The sequence below is a fragment of the Strix aluco genome, chromosome 15, assembly GCF_031877795.1.
Source record: "Strix aluco isolate bStrAlu1 chromosome 15, bStrAlu1.hap1, whole genome shotgun sequence".
NCBI classification, from domain to species: domain Eukaryota; kingdom Metazoa; phylum Chordata; class Aves; order Strigiformes; family Strigidae; genus Strix; species Strix aluco.
The window spans coordinates 16,609,168-16,628,126 of record NC_133945.1 but is presented as its reverse complement, the minus strand read 5'-3'; the positions used below and the strand labels follow the sequence as shown (position 1 = coordinate 16,628,126).

At 38.2% G+C, this 18,959-nt stretch overlaps 2 protein-coding genes across 2 annotated transcripts in view; one reads left to right on the top strand and one right to left on the bottom strand.

Annotated features, from left to right (window-relative positions):
- The window catches only part of CLEC16A (C-type lectin domain containing 16A), a 375,787-nt gene that overhangs the window by 253,709 nt on the left and 103,119 nt on the right, over nucleotides 1-18,959 (top strand). The gene's annotated exons all lie outside the window — the stretch shown is intronic.
- LOC141930452 (uncharacterized) overlaps nucleotides 1-18,959 on the bottom strand; it is an 89,277-nt gene that overhangs the window by 64,574 nt on the left and 5,744 nt on the right. Inside the window, exons 5-17 of the mRNA XM_074841296.1 lie at nucleotides 18,034-18,171; nucleotides 16,999-17,188; nucleotides 15,840-15,967; nucleotides 12,482-12,585; nucleotides 10,791-10,956; nucleotides 9,182-9,364; nucleotides 8,488-8,640; nucleotides 7,239-7,383; nucleotides 4,231-4,389; nucleotides 3,391-3,509; nucleotides 2,038-2,319; nucleotides 1,082-1,237; nucleotides 442-626 (exon numbers count right to left, since the gene is read on the bottom strand). Of these exons, the coding sequence (XP_074697397.1) occupies nucleotides 442-626; nucleotides 1,082-1,237; nucleotides 2,038-2,319; nucleotides 3,391-3,509; nucleotides 4,231-4,389; nucleotides 7,239-7,383; nucleotides 8,488-8,640; nucleotides 9,182-9,364; nucleotides 10,791-10,956; nucleotides 12,482-12,585; nucleotides 15,840-15,967; nucleotides 16,999-17,188; nucleotides 18,034-18,171 (2,108 nt within the window). The remainder of the gene's footprint in view (nucleotides 1-441; nucleotides 627-1,081; nucleotides 1,238-2,037; nucleotides 2,320-3,390; nucleotides 3,510-4,230; nucleotides 4,390-7,238; nucleotides 7,384-8,487; nucleotides 8,641-9,181; nucleotides 9,365-10,790; nucleotides 10,957-12,481; nucleotides 12,586-15,839; nucleotides 15,968-16,998; nucleotides 17,189-18,033; nucleotides 18,172-18,959) is intronic.

Sequence of the window (18,959 nt, the reverse complement as noted above, 5' to 3'; positions counted from 1 at the left end):
TGTATTCAGTATGTATAAAAAGCTACAATAGCCAGGTAAGGAAACACAGGGTTAAATCATCCATTGGTTTGTAGATTCATAACCTGTAACTACATGTCTGATCCTGAGAAAAATCCCAAATGCCATCCCTGTAACAGGTAAAGCATTCAAAAATGCAAGTAAGCATTTAGGAATTTGATTTAGAGATAGGGAGGAATGGTCAGCTTAAAACAGTACGGGAAAAGCACAGCAATAGAGTTCAAAATCAAATAGGCAGGATAGGAAACCGCTGGTGTCCTTACAGCCTAGCAACCATTCAGCAATACAAGGTTGATGACTGCTTGAGTTCTTCAGGAATCTCCTAACTGATTACAACAGACATTCACACCAAAACTTTCACATCAGGAATTGCTACTTGACATCAGGAATATGTGAAAGTGACATATTTGCAGCGCTTATTACCTTGGCTTGATATAACCATTTAGAAAGAAATTTGACTGTTGTTTGAAATCTGCATTCCCTTTGATTTTTATGTTAATGGCTGCTGAGGCATTGACTGCCAGCTGAACAGGAAAGCCTGAAATTGCTGGAAATTGCAATTCTTCGGTGGCCAAACTCAGTCTTTTATTAAACTGGACCTCCTGCCCCTATGGTGAAAAAACCCAAACAAACAAAAACCAGAATTTTATTTTGCATAATAAAGTCAGCATTCAAGATTTTTTCCCAGATATAGCTATTCACTGCATTTGTCTGCTGTGAAAGTGTTTCCAACTGAGCTGATTTGGGAAATAAGATAGAAAGGAGCCCAAAGCCTGCATCTGGCCAGGGCATGAGTTAGGCACTAGTCCCACCCCAGTTAAAGTAAGAATTATTTCTCATTTAAGCATGGATGGATTTGAATGAGAAAATCAAGTGATAAGAACCATCAGACAACAGAACAAGTCCTTGCCTAATGTACTGAATGCCATTTAAATCCAACATATACTGGTGTCTTTTAGAGTTCAATTTAGAGAAATAAAAAGTAGTATTTTTTTAGCTTTTACATATCTGTCAGAATTTCTCAAGGCATTTACTTTCAAACACGTAAAAAGGTTCCTTTTACCTTCAGAAGTTTGACAGCCAATTCGGCCAGATTTAAAGAATAATGTTTCATTTGTTTTCTTAAATCTTCACAATCCAAGAAACTAAGTTCATTTCCAAAGATTTTCATGCTTAGCTCACATTTCAGCGCCTCCTTTCTCACCGTTGTCTCAGTGAACTGAGATGTAATAAAGAAATAAATCAGGAAGAGAATGGTGTTTATATTAATTTCCTTTCAAACTCATAATAAACAATTCCTCAGTGCAGGCTATGATATTAGTAAACAGACATTAGGCTCCATTTTATAAATATTTCAAGACCACTTAAGACCCTGGATTAGTACCTGTTCTTTTCAGCTAAACTTCAGCAACACAACACAAACTTGAGCTTACACTGTAAGAAGAAACTCTGAGTCCCAAGAAGAGAGATGGTCTAAGACACTAAATAAATCATAGTCCCCAAGTTTTCCAGATAATACATCAACAATTGAAGCCAATTCCCAAATCTTTCCTGTTATATACATAGAACATAGCTCTCTCCAAACATGGGTAAATTCACAAAGGCTCAGGGTAACATCTGACATCAAACTGGGAAGTCAGATCACAAACAGCGTGACTCAGGAATCTAACATCAAGCAGCTGTTTATAGTGCAGCAGAAGTCAACAGACAAAAAGACATCAGTATAAAGAGGATCAGAGCTCAAAATAATGAGAGGAAGCCCAAAACATAGGCAACATACTCCCCTGGCTGAGAGTCATTGTCTTAAGACAATAAAACAATCTGAAAAACTGGAGATCTGGCTCTTCTGTTGCTTTGTATTTTATGTAGCTATTAAGTTCTCTGCAAGTAAGTGGAACAAGTTACATACTCCTTACGTAAAGGAGTCACAGGAATACAGAGCAGTTGTCCAGTGCTAGATGGGGCCCTAAGTTTAACTGGGGAAAGTCATTAATTTTTCCAAGATCTACAGTCAGTTACCTTTTTGACTAACTCACTCATCTTACTGTACTTTCTACCAGGACAATTCTGGTTAGCTTTTCGCAACTTTGGCTTGCCAGACTTGGTCACAAGATGATCAGTGGGGTTGTATCGCTTTGAAGTCAGCTTCCTCTGCTTGATTTTTTCTGTTGTTTCCACTGGGTTTTCTGACTTGTGGTTTCTTTCGTTAGTGTTTGCAAAAAAATAGTCACTGAAAGTAGCAGACTTCTGCCCAAAAATCTTCTGCACAAGAGCTTCTGCATTCTCTAATCGTACACCAACCTAGAGGAAAGCATACACACTAAAAAGCCTGACAATGAGATGCATAAGCCACATCCAGTCCTATAGGCAGAAATTAAAAACATACATCCAGATTCAACCTTTAGGATTTGTACAAAGAAAGACTTGCCATACAAGATCACAGTGGTCTACAAAGTTTAGTATCCTACCTCAGGCAGCATCCAATACTGGATATTTCAATATTAAATCTTACCAGTAAAAACTCTTTAGTTTGTTGACTATGTGAAGCTCAGTACAAAATAAAAATCCTTTTTTATTCAGGTATTGGTTCATTTACACCATGATGGGACAGTTTGAGCTACTGCTATTTTAGCAGTTACAAACAGTATTTTGGTTAGAAAACAGTAACTCACCCTTTTAATACTCCTGAAATAAGATTCTGTTTGGAAGTCTGATTAAAATAATATTACTAACACATAAATCCAGGCTATATGATACTGAAAAAAAAAAAAATTGTTCCCTTGCAAGCTTAAACTTGAGATCTGAAGGCCACATTAAATTGTCACAGACACATTTTTACCTGCGATAAAGAGTCCATATGCCAAAAATTGCTTTCTCTTGGAGGCACAGTAGAGGTACAATTAAAGATGATAAGGTTGCAGGCAGGCCATTTAAATATCCCAAGCATTGGATGCTCAGTGGGACTAAAACAGTGACTTCAGTTAGGTATATATGACTCTATCTCCTGCATTAAAGGAATGGTGTACCCAAGCCAACTCATTTTCCACTGTAATGAGCTGAAGGAATCTTACTATCCTAAACAGGAGCTAGACCAGTGTCTCGGAAAGCACTGACTTCTATCTTTCATTTGATTCAACAACAAGAGCTGAATATAACTCACTTGGCTAGTGTATGGTACTATCAGAGTGAAAGTGGTTTTGTTATAAGTCCATTACACACAGGAGTCATCAGTCTGAGGCAACTTTGCTGTAGCAGTGAAAAGCATACCTTGCTAAAGGAAATGTAACGGAAAAACAAAAATGATTTCTTTTTACGTCAATATACCAAGTGTCCCTTGAGGAGGGGTATAAAAAAAAAAATCCATAAACTTGCCTCCAGTAGATTTACAGCCTGCCCCATAAGGTGAACAGTCACATTTGTCATGACTGATCGTGGTAGAAAAGATGCAGGAGAAAAGACCACCGATGCTTCCATATTTGCACCTGCACCAGCTGCAATAGAAAACGTCAGATGTCTGTCATTTGGAGATCAGCTATTCTCAGGTATTTTGCAAGTCTCATAATTCTTTGGAAAACTGCAGCCCTGCTCATTAAGATGGTGAATAAAACATTAAGCCAACAGGTGAAATTATGTAACTTTTTACTATAGCAAAGACTTTAATGGACATTACTGAAAGCCTATTATCTGACTAACACTAAAAAAGCATTTACAATACATATCATACACAATTGCATTGGAAGAGATGGACAGAAAATCACAATGTTACTCTGAAAAATATTATCTAGCATTTTTGTTAAAAACAAATGATGAACAGACAGTAAAACAGGAAGGAATCAGTCGGAATCTTTTCTTATACCAAGGAAAGCACATGAATCAGAATAAAAAATACATCCCAATTCCCTGTTGTTGCAAAGAAAGCTCCCTAAGGAAGGAATCAAAACTTGATGTTCACAAAAATAATCTAAAAAGTTCATTGCTTCTTATTCTCCTCTCTCACAAAAAGGCAAAGTTGCATGGTACCTGGCTTGCTGGAATTACATCTGATATACTCCAAATAAGGTCAGAGCAGAATCAAGCCTACATATGCATATCTGGGTGCTATTAAGTCATAAAAACTAAAATTCTCTGAAGCAAGATGTAAAGGACCAGAAAAAACATGGGATTTTAATAACCCATATGCTACAAAGCATTAAGTTCTAAAACTCCACATACCTGAGTGGAACGTGACATCAGAATATGAGGAATATTTCCATGTCTCCCGGTCAAAATCTCTGCTAAGGATTTCATCAGGAATAGAGTTTCGAAGGTGCTCCTTCAATGGATCATCCGTCTCCAGGAGCTGAGAGAGATGACTCCAAACAAAGGAGCCCACTTAAATTAAATGATAGCATTTGGAAGTTAGAGAAAAATTAAAACAGTTTTAAAAACTGATACAGGGAACCTTTTTATTTATTTATACCAGAATTAATCCTAAACCATTCCCCTGACCATAACAGAATTAATTCATTTTCAGTGCTATTAAACTCAGTCTGATACACCTATCTTTACCATGGTCAACTTATTTAATACTGCCTTATTCTTTTGAATATGGCATGTGAGGGGCCATTCACTCCCTAGTTTCATTTATGCCTCTCAGCTGACCTGGGCAGGCAAGGAGGTAAGGTTAACCTACGTATTTACTGTTTGTAAAGGATCTTCTATACTAAATTCAAAGGAATGCTGCAAAAAAAAGATACAACTCTAACACAGACATCAGAGGCAGGCTGTGCAGCTCAAATAATATTGGACTGTTTCTGTTCCTTCTTCAAAGAACAGATGCAACAATTATTTAAAAGAAGGTTTTAAACTTTTAACTTTGGCAGCATCACTCATTTTGTTCTTGAAATATCACTGATCCAGTGTATTGAAACATAAAAAAGTCTGGGATAGACAGCAAGGACATAAAAGTCTTAAAATAGCAGTTAAAAAGTTTTTAAGCAGGAATAAACAAAGTCTTTTAAAGGCAAGCATTAAGCAACTTTAAATGTAAGGAGGTCCAGTAGTCAGATACCCTACATGAACACTGGCAACAACATTGGTGGACTTGTAAAATTGGCAATAAACTTTCTCTACATACAGCAAACAAATCATCCCAATATAAAGTATCTTTCTATACTGTGCAATGTACATTTCCAAAAGCACTTCCACTCCCCAAAAAAAAGCACATACAGTTAAACGGTTGTGATTCAGAATTAATATTTGTGCATGACATTGTGTTGATTCACGGTTTGGCCATGTATGCACTGCGTTGTGGGGGTCAAACATATTCTGTGTGTCCTGAAGTCTGGTTCTTAAATAGAGGCTTTTTTTTCTCCTGAAGATAAACAGTATTAGGCTCCAGTGCTAGTCCAATGAATACTGATATAACTGCAGTTTTCATAATACAACTTCTTTTTCTCATATTGTTTTTTCTGAATGTGGCAGCTAAAGACTAGTATGTGCTCTATGCCTTCAAGAGCCCCTGTTACTCAAAAGTCTTATTATATCAAGTATTTAGGTGTTACATCAACCAAAGACAAAGGAAGGAAATTACCAAAATTCATGAGTACTGCATTAAATTGTTTAAAACACACAACATTTTGGATGGACTTGTAGAGCTCCTTCATAAATCAGACAAATTATTTTTTCTGCATGGAGCCACAGGGAGGAGATTCACTGAGGGTACACCTTGACAGTATTTTGCAGGCTGATGCAATTTCTCTCTGAACTCTAAACAGAGGGGAACAAGTCCCTTCCCCACCATAAGCCACATCACCAGGTGAACACAATGCTGAGCTTGAACTCATCATCACTGCAGGATATACTTGTCTGGACATAACATCCTGATAAAATGGATACACAGCTTCAAGTGCAGAGCTGGCTGGGATCCAGACACATCAGAGTGCAGACAGAGCCTGCTTTCATTTGCCTGCAAACAATCTTACAGATACCCCTTTCATTTTTGCTCCTTCCTGACAGATTTAAAAGCAAAGGATTAGTCTAGAGGTATTCTTTGTTGAATGTAGTGAAATCATTTAGAAAAAAATCCCTCCTTCACCCAAAATATGGGATCAGCTTAAAGATCCATGTGCTTTGCTAATAAAAAGCTGATAGGATTCTGTGCTTTTATAGAACCTACAGTTTCACTTCATACTAGCCCAAACAGCTTCCCTTCAGATAGGCTACTTAAGTAAAATGATTATTTTCAAAAACAGTATAGAAGATTTTCTACTCGGCATCAATTCTCAATTCAGTCTCTCATGTCAGTAATCTGTCTCAGATCAGACAACTGATCATGGAACCACAGAAGCAGGAAGCATAAATCAGAACAAACTATCAATAATTACGACATTATACCTACGCTGACCTTTTCCCCAAATGACTGCTACACTGTTAGCCAGCTATTACACATTTGGATATATGATTAACACCCTTCACAAAGTCCTTTTCACAACATTCCTAACACAACACATCCCAGTTCCCACATTTTGCTTTTCACCTAGCCTTGATGCTAACTGCAGGAAGCCTTAAAGTTCCTAGGTATCTTAAATCATCTAAACGAAAATCAACAGCCCTTTCTTTGCAGTCTTCGGATCTGCTTAGTTTCTGTCTAACACTGTCTTTAAAATACTGTGATGAATATTAAAAACATATCAAAACCAATGTAAAATAACCGTAAAAGAGGACAGTACTAAAGCCAGAACATGGTAGAAAATCCTTATAACAAATATTTGTATTACATCAAGTAAATGAACAGTAAATGTGGAATTTAGAAGCATTAAAAAGGCAATTAAGAAATAGTTTACACCTGCAGCTTGCAATATTTTTTTCTGCCACTTGCTTCTTTCTCAACTTAACAAAACGTAATTTGCAGTTATCCATTTGTATTTCTAATAGACTAAACATCAAAATGGTTCCATATTTCTCTTTCTTACTTAGCATTTCATTAGCACTCAACTAATGAAATGTTGCCAGTAGAGGGAACTAATTTTGTGAAGTCACACCTTAGTGACTATTACTGAAGCAACAGTATCACAATTCCACTACAAAATGTGGCAACCATACAATCTTTAAAAACAACCTATAGAGTATTAAGATTAAATAAAAATTGATATAGATTGATACCATTACACCTGCAAAGTAAATGTTACATTGAAGTATCCTTTCGGAATGTGTAAGACTTCAGTAGTTGCTTGGCTAACCTTGACTGGATGTTTCTTTCAGCAAAGTCTTTTGTACTTGTTTAAATAACTCTTCGTGTGGACATTTCATTGCTATATAATAAGCAGCAATCCTTATTTCCACATCTTCGCTGGTTGCTTGATACAGCTGAACTAATACAGCATTCTAAGAGAACAAGATAACCAAAAAAGATAATTATGAGTTACTCCCCTAAAACACCTCATAAATGCACTTTCAGCTGCAGGTGGGTTTTCTTTTCTGAAAGGGATAACGACTGCTTTATACCTGACAAAGTCACTTCACGCAACACGTATACAAATGTATGTATATATTCTCTATACTACCTTACCCACAACTTTCCAGAACAAACTGAACATTACTTCTGGTCTCAATCAAAGGGTAGGCCTGTAACAAATTTATTCTGTTCAATACTTCCCTGGTATCACCAAATATGAGTTGTCTGGTGAACTGTGAGGAATTAAGACATTGGTGACTGATACCAGTAACATTTCTGTAGCATTTAATACCCCCAGTCCACCCACAGGGTGTCAGTTTAGCAGTTCATTTTCTAGACAACGATGGGGCGTATGACGACATACCGGCTTCATACTTTCGACAGGTCTAAGGAGCAACACCAAGCTTCATAACTACAGAACAAGCAGATTACATCAATCCATGCTGTGATTAAATTTTAAAAATCCATAGAAAATGCTTCTCCAAGTGCAAGTCCACGTGGAACCTCTCATTCTTCTGGAGCAGGAGTGCCAGCTTTGCCCACACTAGCACTTCTGGCTTTGCCATTCTTTTTAGTATCGAGTTATTTGAGATAAATAAATTTTGTCTTTTCTTCTGTTAAAACATCAACAAAACGTTCTATGACAGTGTATTGCCAATCACAACAAGCTTCTCACATTAATACTTTGCATTTCAGAGAATGACACAGAGGAACAGACTATAGGAAAAATCAAGTACTGCAGGTTTTCAGCCATAACCCACACAGACATAAACCACCCAACTGAAGTAACTTTTTAAGTCGTCATAAACATTACCTCAGTCACTGGATATGTTACCTCAACTATAGCAAAGCACATTATAGGTCTGTTCATCGGGGTGGTCCTACCAACGTATCCACTAGCAGAGGAGCTCTGCTGGAAGACACGTTTCCACTTGTTCCTTATTTCTTGCATGTTTCATAACTATTGCAGAAAGTCAAAACTCTAGGACAGTGCCAGGAAGCCATCAGTCACCTGCTGGCAATAAATCACTTACCCTGACAGAACAGGGAATGCGCCTGAAGGCCTGGATAGCAGCTAGACGAATTTCAATCGGATTACTTTTCAGGGAAGCACACAAACTCAAAACAGGAGCTAGTGAAGCTGCTGCCATTCCCGCATTTCCAATGGCTTTTAACACCAGTTGCATCTGTAAATACAAAGCAACGTAGAATAAAAACTTCTTCGCATGTTGTCAGCTGTACATGAAATTTTATTGCATTAACATTTTTTGTGCAAAATTCTCTGTTTAAAATGATCACTGATCATTGGGGGGTTTACTGCAGCCCCTATTGTACCATCTATATTCTGGCTTTAGTCTGAGGACAAGACTCATATGAGTATGCATGGCTGTTCTTACGCCATGTAACACTTGTAAGTAAAATCTGGCTTAGACCTGGTGGAGTACAAAATCATTTAAAGAAAATTGCACTGCAATGGAAAAGCAGTAGTCATGGATTTGATGTACAGTAAAGGTTTCTCAAGTACTTTGATACTTTGTCCCTTTTGATCTTTTGACCTTTTAGTGATTCAACACAGAGTTCTGAACACAATAACCAATTTAAAATAATAATTTGTCAACAGATGCTTTCTGGAAATCCACTGAATGCCATTTTCATTAAACAAGTTCTAGATCATAAAGGGGATAGAAAAGTAAAGCATTGTATCATATGCTCCCGTATGACTGATACTTTGCTGAGTCGTTCTGAATCTTGCACAGTACAGTTTCCTCCCAGAAATTTCCCAAGAGTCCTCATCACACTCTGCACAGCAGGTACACCACCACAGGAATTGTAAGCTGAACAAAATCTATGTAAGAGAGCAGTTACTCCTAAGAAGCAGCTCTGGCTTGCTCCCGGTGACTCCAGCAAAGGCTGTAAACAAGCACAAAAAGAACAGGGTGTTTCAGAAAAGTCATTCTCATGATTACTGTAACACACCATAGAAAATAAATGTATCAAAACATTTACATACGAAAACTCAACCTCAACAATGCATATTTTCAAACAGACCTTAAAGGATTTAAAGAAACAAACAAGGACACCCCTGCAGGGATATAGTGGAAAATTCTTCTATGTTCACATGTAAACACACAAGCTAAAATTAGTGTCAACGTGATACAGACCTCAGTTCTTTTCACAAGAAATCATGCCCTGCCTGCTTAGGAAGGAGTGTGAAAACAAATCTAAACTACTTTCCAGGACCCTCAAAATAGTAAAACCCTCACCATTACACAGTTTCTTTAAGTCCCACCTCAATACTTAGCAAAAAGCACTGACAGCTCAGTAAGTCACGGACAGTTTACTCATTTTTAGAATGAAAATTAGTTTTTCTGTCCCATAAACCTGCAAATTCCAAATTTCTGTATCCTCTGAAGCAAGCCTGTTACTGTTGAAAATCCCACCACTGCAACCAATGTTTGCGAAGCCCAAATGGACTCAAGATGAACTATTTCATGCAGATACTGTGGAAAGCCTGCTAACACTGAGAGCTGTCTTTTGTAGTCCTGGTTGGAACCTGTATGATTTGGAACAGCAGGTTGTGATATACTCCACAAGATTCTCCATGGCTGATCAATGGCTCATGAGCTAAGCAGGCATATTTTACTTAATTAGTGAAATATTCTTAATGGCTTATTTAAGCTACAAGACTATCTATGATTTTACCACCCAAAACACTGCAGCTTCACAAAAAAAGTAGCAAGTCCAACTTCACATTTCAAGAGCATGACAGATTACACTGTATAAACTCAACAGAACAACAGATCTTTAAAGGAAAAATATACTATAAAATGGAGCCAGTATTAATCTGCATACAATTAATTTAGTTAAGAAAAATGGCAGAAGCTGCAATAGCGCTGCATATACAAAGGACTGAAATGTCTCCAGGTGCTAAGTACAAAGCTTGTAAGGGACTAAAATGGAGAATAAACTCTCTATACACCACAGGGAGTAGCTGCAACAGCATAATTCTCCTCACACTGACCTGACCTTGAACCTCAAAACTAATTAGCCCAAACCAGTCTCTGGAATCCACAGGGTACTTTACACTTCTTTTTTTTTTTTTCTTTTTTTTTTTTTTTTAAAGTCTCTAGGCTACAAATGCAAATCAAGCTCTGCTGACCAAACATGATTGCATTCTCTTTTGGAATCTAGATTAAAATAGCCACTAGTTTCATCAACAAAATTACCTGGACATGCAGAGTCTTGTATAAATCTGTGAAAAAGACTATTACTGTAAAATACAAAAATTATGAGGCAGCTAGATTGATGATAAAAAGAAAAAACAATATCCACTCACAGCAAGAGATTCAATCATGCCTGAGGTGGGTTTAGGAATGAATGAAAATGACCAGAAGAAATACTCCACTTTGTCTTCCTCAACTTCTCCAGAAGCTATAATTTCTTTCATTAGGACAACACATGCCTCTGTAGCACAAGATGGGAGAGCATCTATTAGTGGCTGCCTGTAACACAACAACAAAGTACAGCAAATCTAAAATGACCAGAATACTCCAGAATCAAATAACAAACACATTGAGGTTGGGCTTCTTTCAAGATAACTAAAAGTCCACCAGCTTAGCAAATGCCAGATTCCATAGAAATCAAGACTATCCTTTGGTTTAGTGACCTTACAGAAACATGCCTCAGCCAAGATGTGATGAAGTGTACTGGTGTTTCAAAAACTGTATGTAAAAGCCTTTATGAAAATATTCTGTTGCTTTCTCTGAAAATGAAGCCAAAACATATCCCAAGTTTGACTTCTAAAGACTGAGGTACCTTAAAGCACTGATTTGTATTTAAGGTGGGTTTTTTTCATTTCACCAATAAAAAATGAAAATGATAAAACGGAATTGACTATCTTTTACTTCATGTGCTTTTTTAGGTCTTATCTAAGTGGAAAGGTTTCACCAGCATGACAGACAACACACATTTCAGCTCTTAAGAGTCCCTCTGTAAATATTCTGTACCAACCTCCTATACTGGTGGATGGACACTTTTGCATTAACTAGGAAGTAGTTAAACTAAACTGGGTAAAAGCACTTGAATCAGAGTAAAAGAGTAGTCTCCATGGGATTCTTTTTAGCTCCTAAAGTTAATAACCTCATCCTGAGTAAAATGAGTCTAAAGTTAATATAGAAAGAGGCAAAGTAGTTTAAATTACTTTCTAATATTGAAAATATTAGCATGAATATTTGTCAAAAGGTGAGAATAATCCTAAACCGAAACAAAGTTTGCCCCTTTTGCATGAAGTAAAGTTTAAGATACTGTTATAAACATAAAACCTGGCATTAGATTAATTTCAAACAGGCTGATGACATTTTGTACTGAAACCAAGTAAAAAAATCTTTGTCTATACTTTTCAGAATACTGATTTTGGAGGGAGGAAAAAATGATATTGATTTTAATAATACTGGATTAGTAGTTCTGAAAGTTTCAAACCACTGGCTCAGAACTATTCCTGACTGCAGAGGTGTGGGGGCCTTGATCTTTAAAGCTGCAATTCTGTGGTTGGTATAAATCATCCTGAGATTAGGCTGCTACTGAAAGATGTAGCTCCACCATGTCCATACTCCCAGCCTAACATTTGTCTCCTCTCCCCCATGAGTACTAAGAGCACTGAAGGTACAGATCCAGGTAAGCTTTTTCATAACAAATGGCAGTAGATGCTTAAAACCAGCAGCATTGATTTCCATCTAAGCCATGACTTCGAGTTTCCTGTTCACATTGTTCCTCAAACAGGAAGTCTGTCTGTGGGAATAGGCACGGGACAGGAAAGTCTATTTTGTATGCAACGTTCATTCAGTAAGGAGAGAATATCATCCTTCTGTCACATAAACAAGATCTGCAATACACATTCTTCCTTTAAAGTGCTCCAATTTTAAATCCAACATTTGGGCATGGATTTAGAACATGAATATATTTTAAATATTTACAAAACATTTCTTTCCTATATATATACTTTTAACACAATTACTAAAAGGACCTTACCAGTTGTCTCTGCATTTAAACGAAGATCTTTGCCATAGAACTTTTAAGGCCTCAAGTGAAAGATGTCGAAGCTCAAAGACGAGAGTCATGAAAAGGTCTGCAGTCTGTAAGAGAGCGCAACAGCAAATGTTAATATTACAGCTGTGCAGAAACCAGCTTTAGAGAACAGAGCACAACAAAAGACTTTGGGTTATAGCAGCATTGCCACTGATTTACAGTGTAACCTGAGTGTAAAACCTCCTCCTTCTCTGTGCCCCTATCTTCCTTCCCTCCCTTGCTTTTCTCTTCAGGCTGCAAACTTACAAGGAGAACACCCAACTAGGTAGTAACTAGCAATTAGAAATGCCTTATGAGAAAAGCAAATGGTGAGACCATGCCCTAAAGGTAAACTCATTTGGGTCTGACTGGGGTACAGGAGTTGGGCAGAGTGAATCTGACATACTCTGACATACTCTTGCCCACACTGCTTAATGCATACACGGCCACATTCACCAGAGCTACCAATCCAGCATCAAAACCCAGACGGCGAAATGTAAATGCAGACCCCAGCAGAAGCTGTGTGACAGGCTTCCTTCTCTCAAGTGAGGGTCCCTTCTCCCCATCCCTTTGACCATTCTTTGTCAGTATGCAGCTTGTTCACTTAATGGTCCATTAGCCATTCTACATTCACATAGAAATTCAATCTTGTTTCATAATAGCATTAAAAAATTAAACAACTTTGCTTCCTTGGAAATGACAGTTTCCACCCCCATTTTCTCATCCCTTCACTGTTTTCCCTAGAGTTAGGGATTTTTTCTTCCATTTATTCTTGGTTTTGTGTCCTGAAAGAAATGCATAATCTTGCCTCATTCAGAGTCAAACAATAAAGGGACAAACAAGCTATACATGCGTAACAGCGGAGCTGTCTCCCAAGCAACGCTGTGGGCATTCCCACAACTTCTTTCCTGGCCCAAAGGACATTTTATTGGTTGGAATGAGGGATAATAAAGATCCCCTTTGAAATGTCTTGTCACACAGAAGGAACACCCTGAAACAGTGAAAATGGCTGACAACGAATCGAACCCTGTGCTGGGACAGGCATATGATGAATAATTCACCTCTTTTTTTAGGCAGCGGCACAGACAGCAGCCACTTGTGCTAATCTTAGTAATTTACAAAACAAATTTCCCACACATGAAGTCAGTGGGCCTCTTTGGAGACAGAAGTGACATCCCACTGTTACTGGGAAAAATCGTCTACCATTCTTTCAAAGACACTCAATTATGGGTGTTCAAAAGAAGGTAGGATTTGCAAAAAGTTTCTCAGGTCCACTGCAGTAGTTTCTTTTTTCAACAATTTCCAAGTGGTAAGTAGCCCTCTAGTCTGTTCCTAAATGCCATTACATACTGCTGTTACAATGACAGTCACATAGAATTAGGTTATTATCATACCCAAAGAGGTTGCTTTTAATCTACATTAGCAAGAACCGTTATGTTTAGGGCTCTTTTAGCTCTCTGTAGTCCCAATCTCCCTAGCATGCAGCTAAAATAGATGGCAGACTTGCTTATAACTCAGAGAGAGAAACCTATCCCAGATACCACCACCCAGAAAGGCCACCTGCTGCTTTCTCCTCAGCCCTCGCTGAGGTCTTTGTCAGGCTGTGATACCAGGTCAGAGTATGATCACCATTTAATAAGTTGGGAGTAACTGCTAGGGTTGTAATTTATCCTAGCTGACTGAAGTTGTTGTGACTGTGATCTTTCTCTACCCTGTGCCTTCGCCTTAAGTCTCACACCACACTAAACAAACACTTCCTTGTGCTCATTAATCTCAGCAAAGCTAAAAGAAAGGTGAATATACATAGTATATTAATTTCTAAACAAGCACCACTGGCCTGCAGAGTTGTAATCTGGCAGTGCACTCTTCCAGTCCCCATAAAGCCTGTACTCCATCTCCCAGTATCTGTGTGTCCCCCAGGGAATAGACAGGCAGAGTTTTTGTTCTTTGACATGGGACTTAACCTAGACAAAGAAGTGCTTTCTCCTAGGCTAGGTCTGAAGCAGTGTTAACATCACTTGTATCCACGTGCATTTACAGGAGAGATCACAGCCCCACTGCACAAGAAATAACCTTTCTCCAAAGCACAAGCAATCTAACAAGACATTAACATCAGAGGATAGGGAATATATCAGGAATGAGCTGACTAAACCCATCAGTGGCAAATTCATGGAGGCACCAAGGCTCAGTTCAGCGCTTTCCCCATTAGACCATACTTGTTTTCTAGTAATATCCTGACCATGAATGACTTAAACAAGAAGTGTGTTCTTCTATTTTCAAATTTATGTTTTTTTCATGTTGTTCTATATAGGAACATCATTACTAGCAAGAACGACTCTATCTGAAGGATAATGGGATATGAAGTGCCCTGTCTTTTAGGCCATTGCCCTCAGTTCATCTCAGGTCAGCAGTGATTAAGCACCATCATCTGTTGATCATTCTGTATTGCATGTAACAGGTGTTCTTGATAATCTCTGAATTTCACAGAAAATAGGGATCTTCACTTCAAAGACAGTGACAAATACTAACTGATCCAGCTGTTGCCAGTATCAACAAAAATTACAAGACCTGTGTGAGCTAAGGAGACAGGCAGACCCTCAGCTAGAATGATGGTCATTATAGAAAAAAATTAAGCCACTGTATGTTCCATATGACCAGAATATTACACTCTATCTTAGCAATATTCAGCAATGAAAATGGTTTAGGTGAGAAGAGATTCCCCCTGGACCCAAGCAGCATCTCGACAAAACATGATGGTTATTACAAGAATTAATCAAAAGCACGTGGAACTGACCAGCCAAGATCTAGAGGCGAGGGTTTCACGTGCAGACTGTTTTGAGGGGATGAGGCACCAGGAGAAGGACCACAGAACTCCAATAAAGAAGGAAACAACAGCACTACCAGAGCTAGTATCCCACACTAAAGCTGTAGAAAAGGGTTTTTGCAATTAAGCATCAAAACCATCAGTGATAATCCAAACCAGACACTTTTTTTTTTTTTCCCCCCCCCCACAGCAAAATGAAAATTCAGAACATTTTCTTCCAGGTTAATTTAGAATACGATTCAAAATTGGTTTTGCCCAATATTCAGGGACCATATGATGTTTTGACTCTTCTTCTCAGTTTGATTTATTGCTTATAGAGGAAAATGACACTTCAAAGCATTTTATCTTTCTATAATTCCACATTAAAAAATGCCCCAAACAATGTAGGCTTCAGTATTTCAAAATTGCTGCTCTCCTAGTCACCTCCTATCTGTGTGGGAGAACTCTCAGACCACAAATGGTCTTACAAGGAAACGAACATTATATGTAAAAACTTACCTCAAAACTTGTACTATGTGCCAAGCAAAGCTTCCACACTAGTTCAGTTACTTCCCCTCCAGTGACCTCCCTCTCAGTTTCTTCCCTTTCATAGAGCATGCTGGTCACATACAGATCCTCATAGTCCACTGGAAAGACGTAAGGAAAAATCAGGTATCTGGTGGTTGCTGGCCATTTGCTATGTTTAACCCTGAATGCTAGGGGAAAGTTTCTCTCTGAGCCTTTATTTCTACATGTTAGAATCTCTCTAGTCTCAGTAAAGCCATGGATGAATATGAATGCCTGCAGCCATGTTGAAATTAAGAACACAACAGAATAAAGGCCTAAAGACAAGTGTGACCTGAAAGAAAGAGCCAGAGAAACAAGACGAAGAAGATACGCATGAAAAAAGTCAATATGCCTCTTACAATGGCCCTGCTACTTTACATTCATTGCCCTTTCCAATTTTATCTAATCACTTGATCCGTTCCACACTTCAGTCTCCTAAAAACTCAACAGGAGATCTAGGTGCCAAGAAAAATAAATGGCTCGGCTCTTAACCTCTTCCTGAGGAAGAACCTTGTCATCTTATGTCAGCATAACTATAAACAAAAAGGGTCCTGGAAATTTGGATTTTCCTTTTAAAAAAACAAAACTAGAAGCAGACAAAAAATAGTACAAATTGTTTCTCAACATTTAGAGCTCAACTTTAAAATCTTTCCTCAGGCAAGCCTCCCACTAACTTCGGTAAAATCATTCTCCTAAGGAGAAGCACACAAGAACAAAGAAGGAGCAAAAATTAAAACAGTTCTTAGTTCCATTAGGACTTGCATTTAAATAACTGCACTTGTACTCCATTTGTACACAAACTAGGAACTGTCCACAGACACAGAAAGGCTGATGCTCTGCATACAAGGGGGCTAGGTATGTAAAGTAGGTAAAAAGAAGTTGGCCATTACGGAATCTATCACTTCTGGAGACCCGCTCAGCTTCATTATAGCAGGCCCCAACTCCCAAAGAAGGGACAGCTCTCAGTAGTCCAGCCTGTAAAAACATCCACTTTCACATAGTTTAATACATTAAAGGAAATATCAGGTGCAGAGTTCTCACAGGCAAGACGCAGTCCCAAGACTTTTCTAGCAAATAAATTTACTTTATTTTAGCAGAAACATCATGTTACCTTTTTTGTACAGTGTCTCTGTTTCCACCTGAAAGAGTTTCAGCGAAGACTGTGTCTGCGTCTTTGCCCCGCTGCCCTTCCGAGAGAACAGTGCAAGAAGGTTGGACTCAGCACATTTGGCCTCTGCCAGGACTCCATCCTTAATGCTCTGAACACATTCCAGTTTGGAGGACAGGATCTGCTGCTCAGACTGAGAAGAACACACACTTCAGGTAAAGTCTTGATGATCAATGTCAGCCTACCCAATCCTTTTACTCCCAATTTCACAGAGGATTCCAGTTCTGTGATACAGGGTGAGTCTCTTGTCTAGACATTTGACAGCGCCCAGCCTGTGGAGGTTAATACTCTTTATTTGCAGTCTAATTTTTCCATCACTGAAATGCAACTGCTACTAACTTTCAACACCAAATGGTCTCAATTCATTTCAGTTCACAAAGCATCAGTGTTAAGCTCATCTTTTTGGTCAGCAGAGTTGAAAAAAAAGCAAAAGGCTGGTAAATTATGACTAGCTAGTACAATACAAGAAACAAGTAATATTCTCCTAATAAAAACAGCACAAAATACCAACATTGACTATATTTGCTGTGAACAGTGGAAAGCTGTAAGCTTAGATTTTAGAAAAGCTTCTATCTTTCCAAAGTTTTCTGCAAATAACATCCTTCTTTGTATAATGTACTTCTCTTATCCACATCTTTCTATTCCTCTCTTTCATGCTCTACTTTCAGTTTACCACTACACCATGTTTTAATGACAGAGTTTAATCCAGGCGCCTAATAACCTCTTGCATTTATACGATAATGTTCATCAACTACAATGCAAACCTGCACTGAAAACAAATTCTGTGAATGACAGGCATTGCAGGGACAATAATCATCATTTCTTTGCTAAGGATTCATCATTTCTTTGCTAAGAATTTGCTAAGGATTGGGCAGACACACACGAATATAACTGAGCATAAACAACTATTCAAAAATGTTTTCATTTGCATTATGACTCTTCAGAGTGGAAGGATCAGTGTCATTCCCCAACACCTACCGACATATGAGGAAGAACAACAGACTGCACAGAAGTAAAACCAGAATACCGATGAGAACAGAGGTTTAAGTCCCTTGTCTTGATAAGAATAGGACCTTTTCGCTGATACCTGGTTGGACATATTCCCAGAACATCCACCTAATAACAAACATACACGGTTGAATCACACATGCACACATACAATACGAGCAGCTATTATGGGCTGTTACAATTAATTTTAATAATTGTTTTGTTGTAATAACAACACAACAGAGATCTAAACTCTCCCTTGCAGGACACTGGTTTTGCCACAAAAGCCACGGACAGGCAAATTTTAAAAACCTTGGTCACACTTCATAATAGCCAGGGTTTGTTGATTTGTTTAATTTCAGTGTTATTCTGAATCAGATCATTTACAGATGTATGCTTTTTCATATAAGATTTTGTGGGTTTGCAGGGAAGCATTAACTCAGAAGAGCATTTCTACTCAGAAGAAATGTATTACATATGGGTGTCCCAAGCCTTATTGCAGAACATCTACTTGAGCACTGATATGTAGCAATGGCATGAGAATGAGTTAGTGTACACCATGCTGAAGGTCAGCCTAGAGATTGCTCCACACAACAGAAGTGCAGCCATTGAGGTATATCAGTTGCACTCATGCAAACACATGGGCAACACTGGGGTACCCTGGACTATTATTTCAGTGTAACAGCAGAACTTGAGTTTAAGTATCCAAAAAAAAAAATAATGCAAAGAGCCCTGAGAAGCTTCATCTTAAGGCCTCCTGAAATTAATGAAAAAAGTCATGATGAATAATCATAAATAATGAATACTGTACTTTCCCCAGAAAACAGGTAAAGCACAAGTCCTGGTGTTACAACTCTTCAGAGAAAATTCTGCAATACACAGCTTTTCCTCAGGTAACTAAGTAGTGAATTCCAACC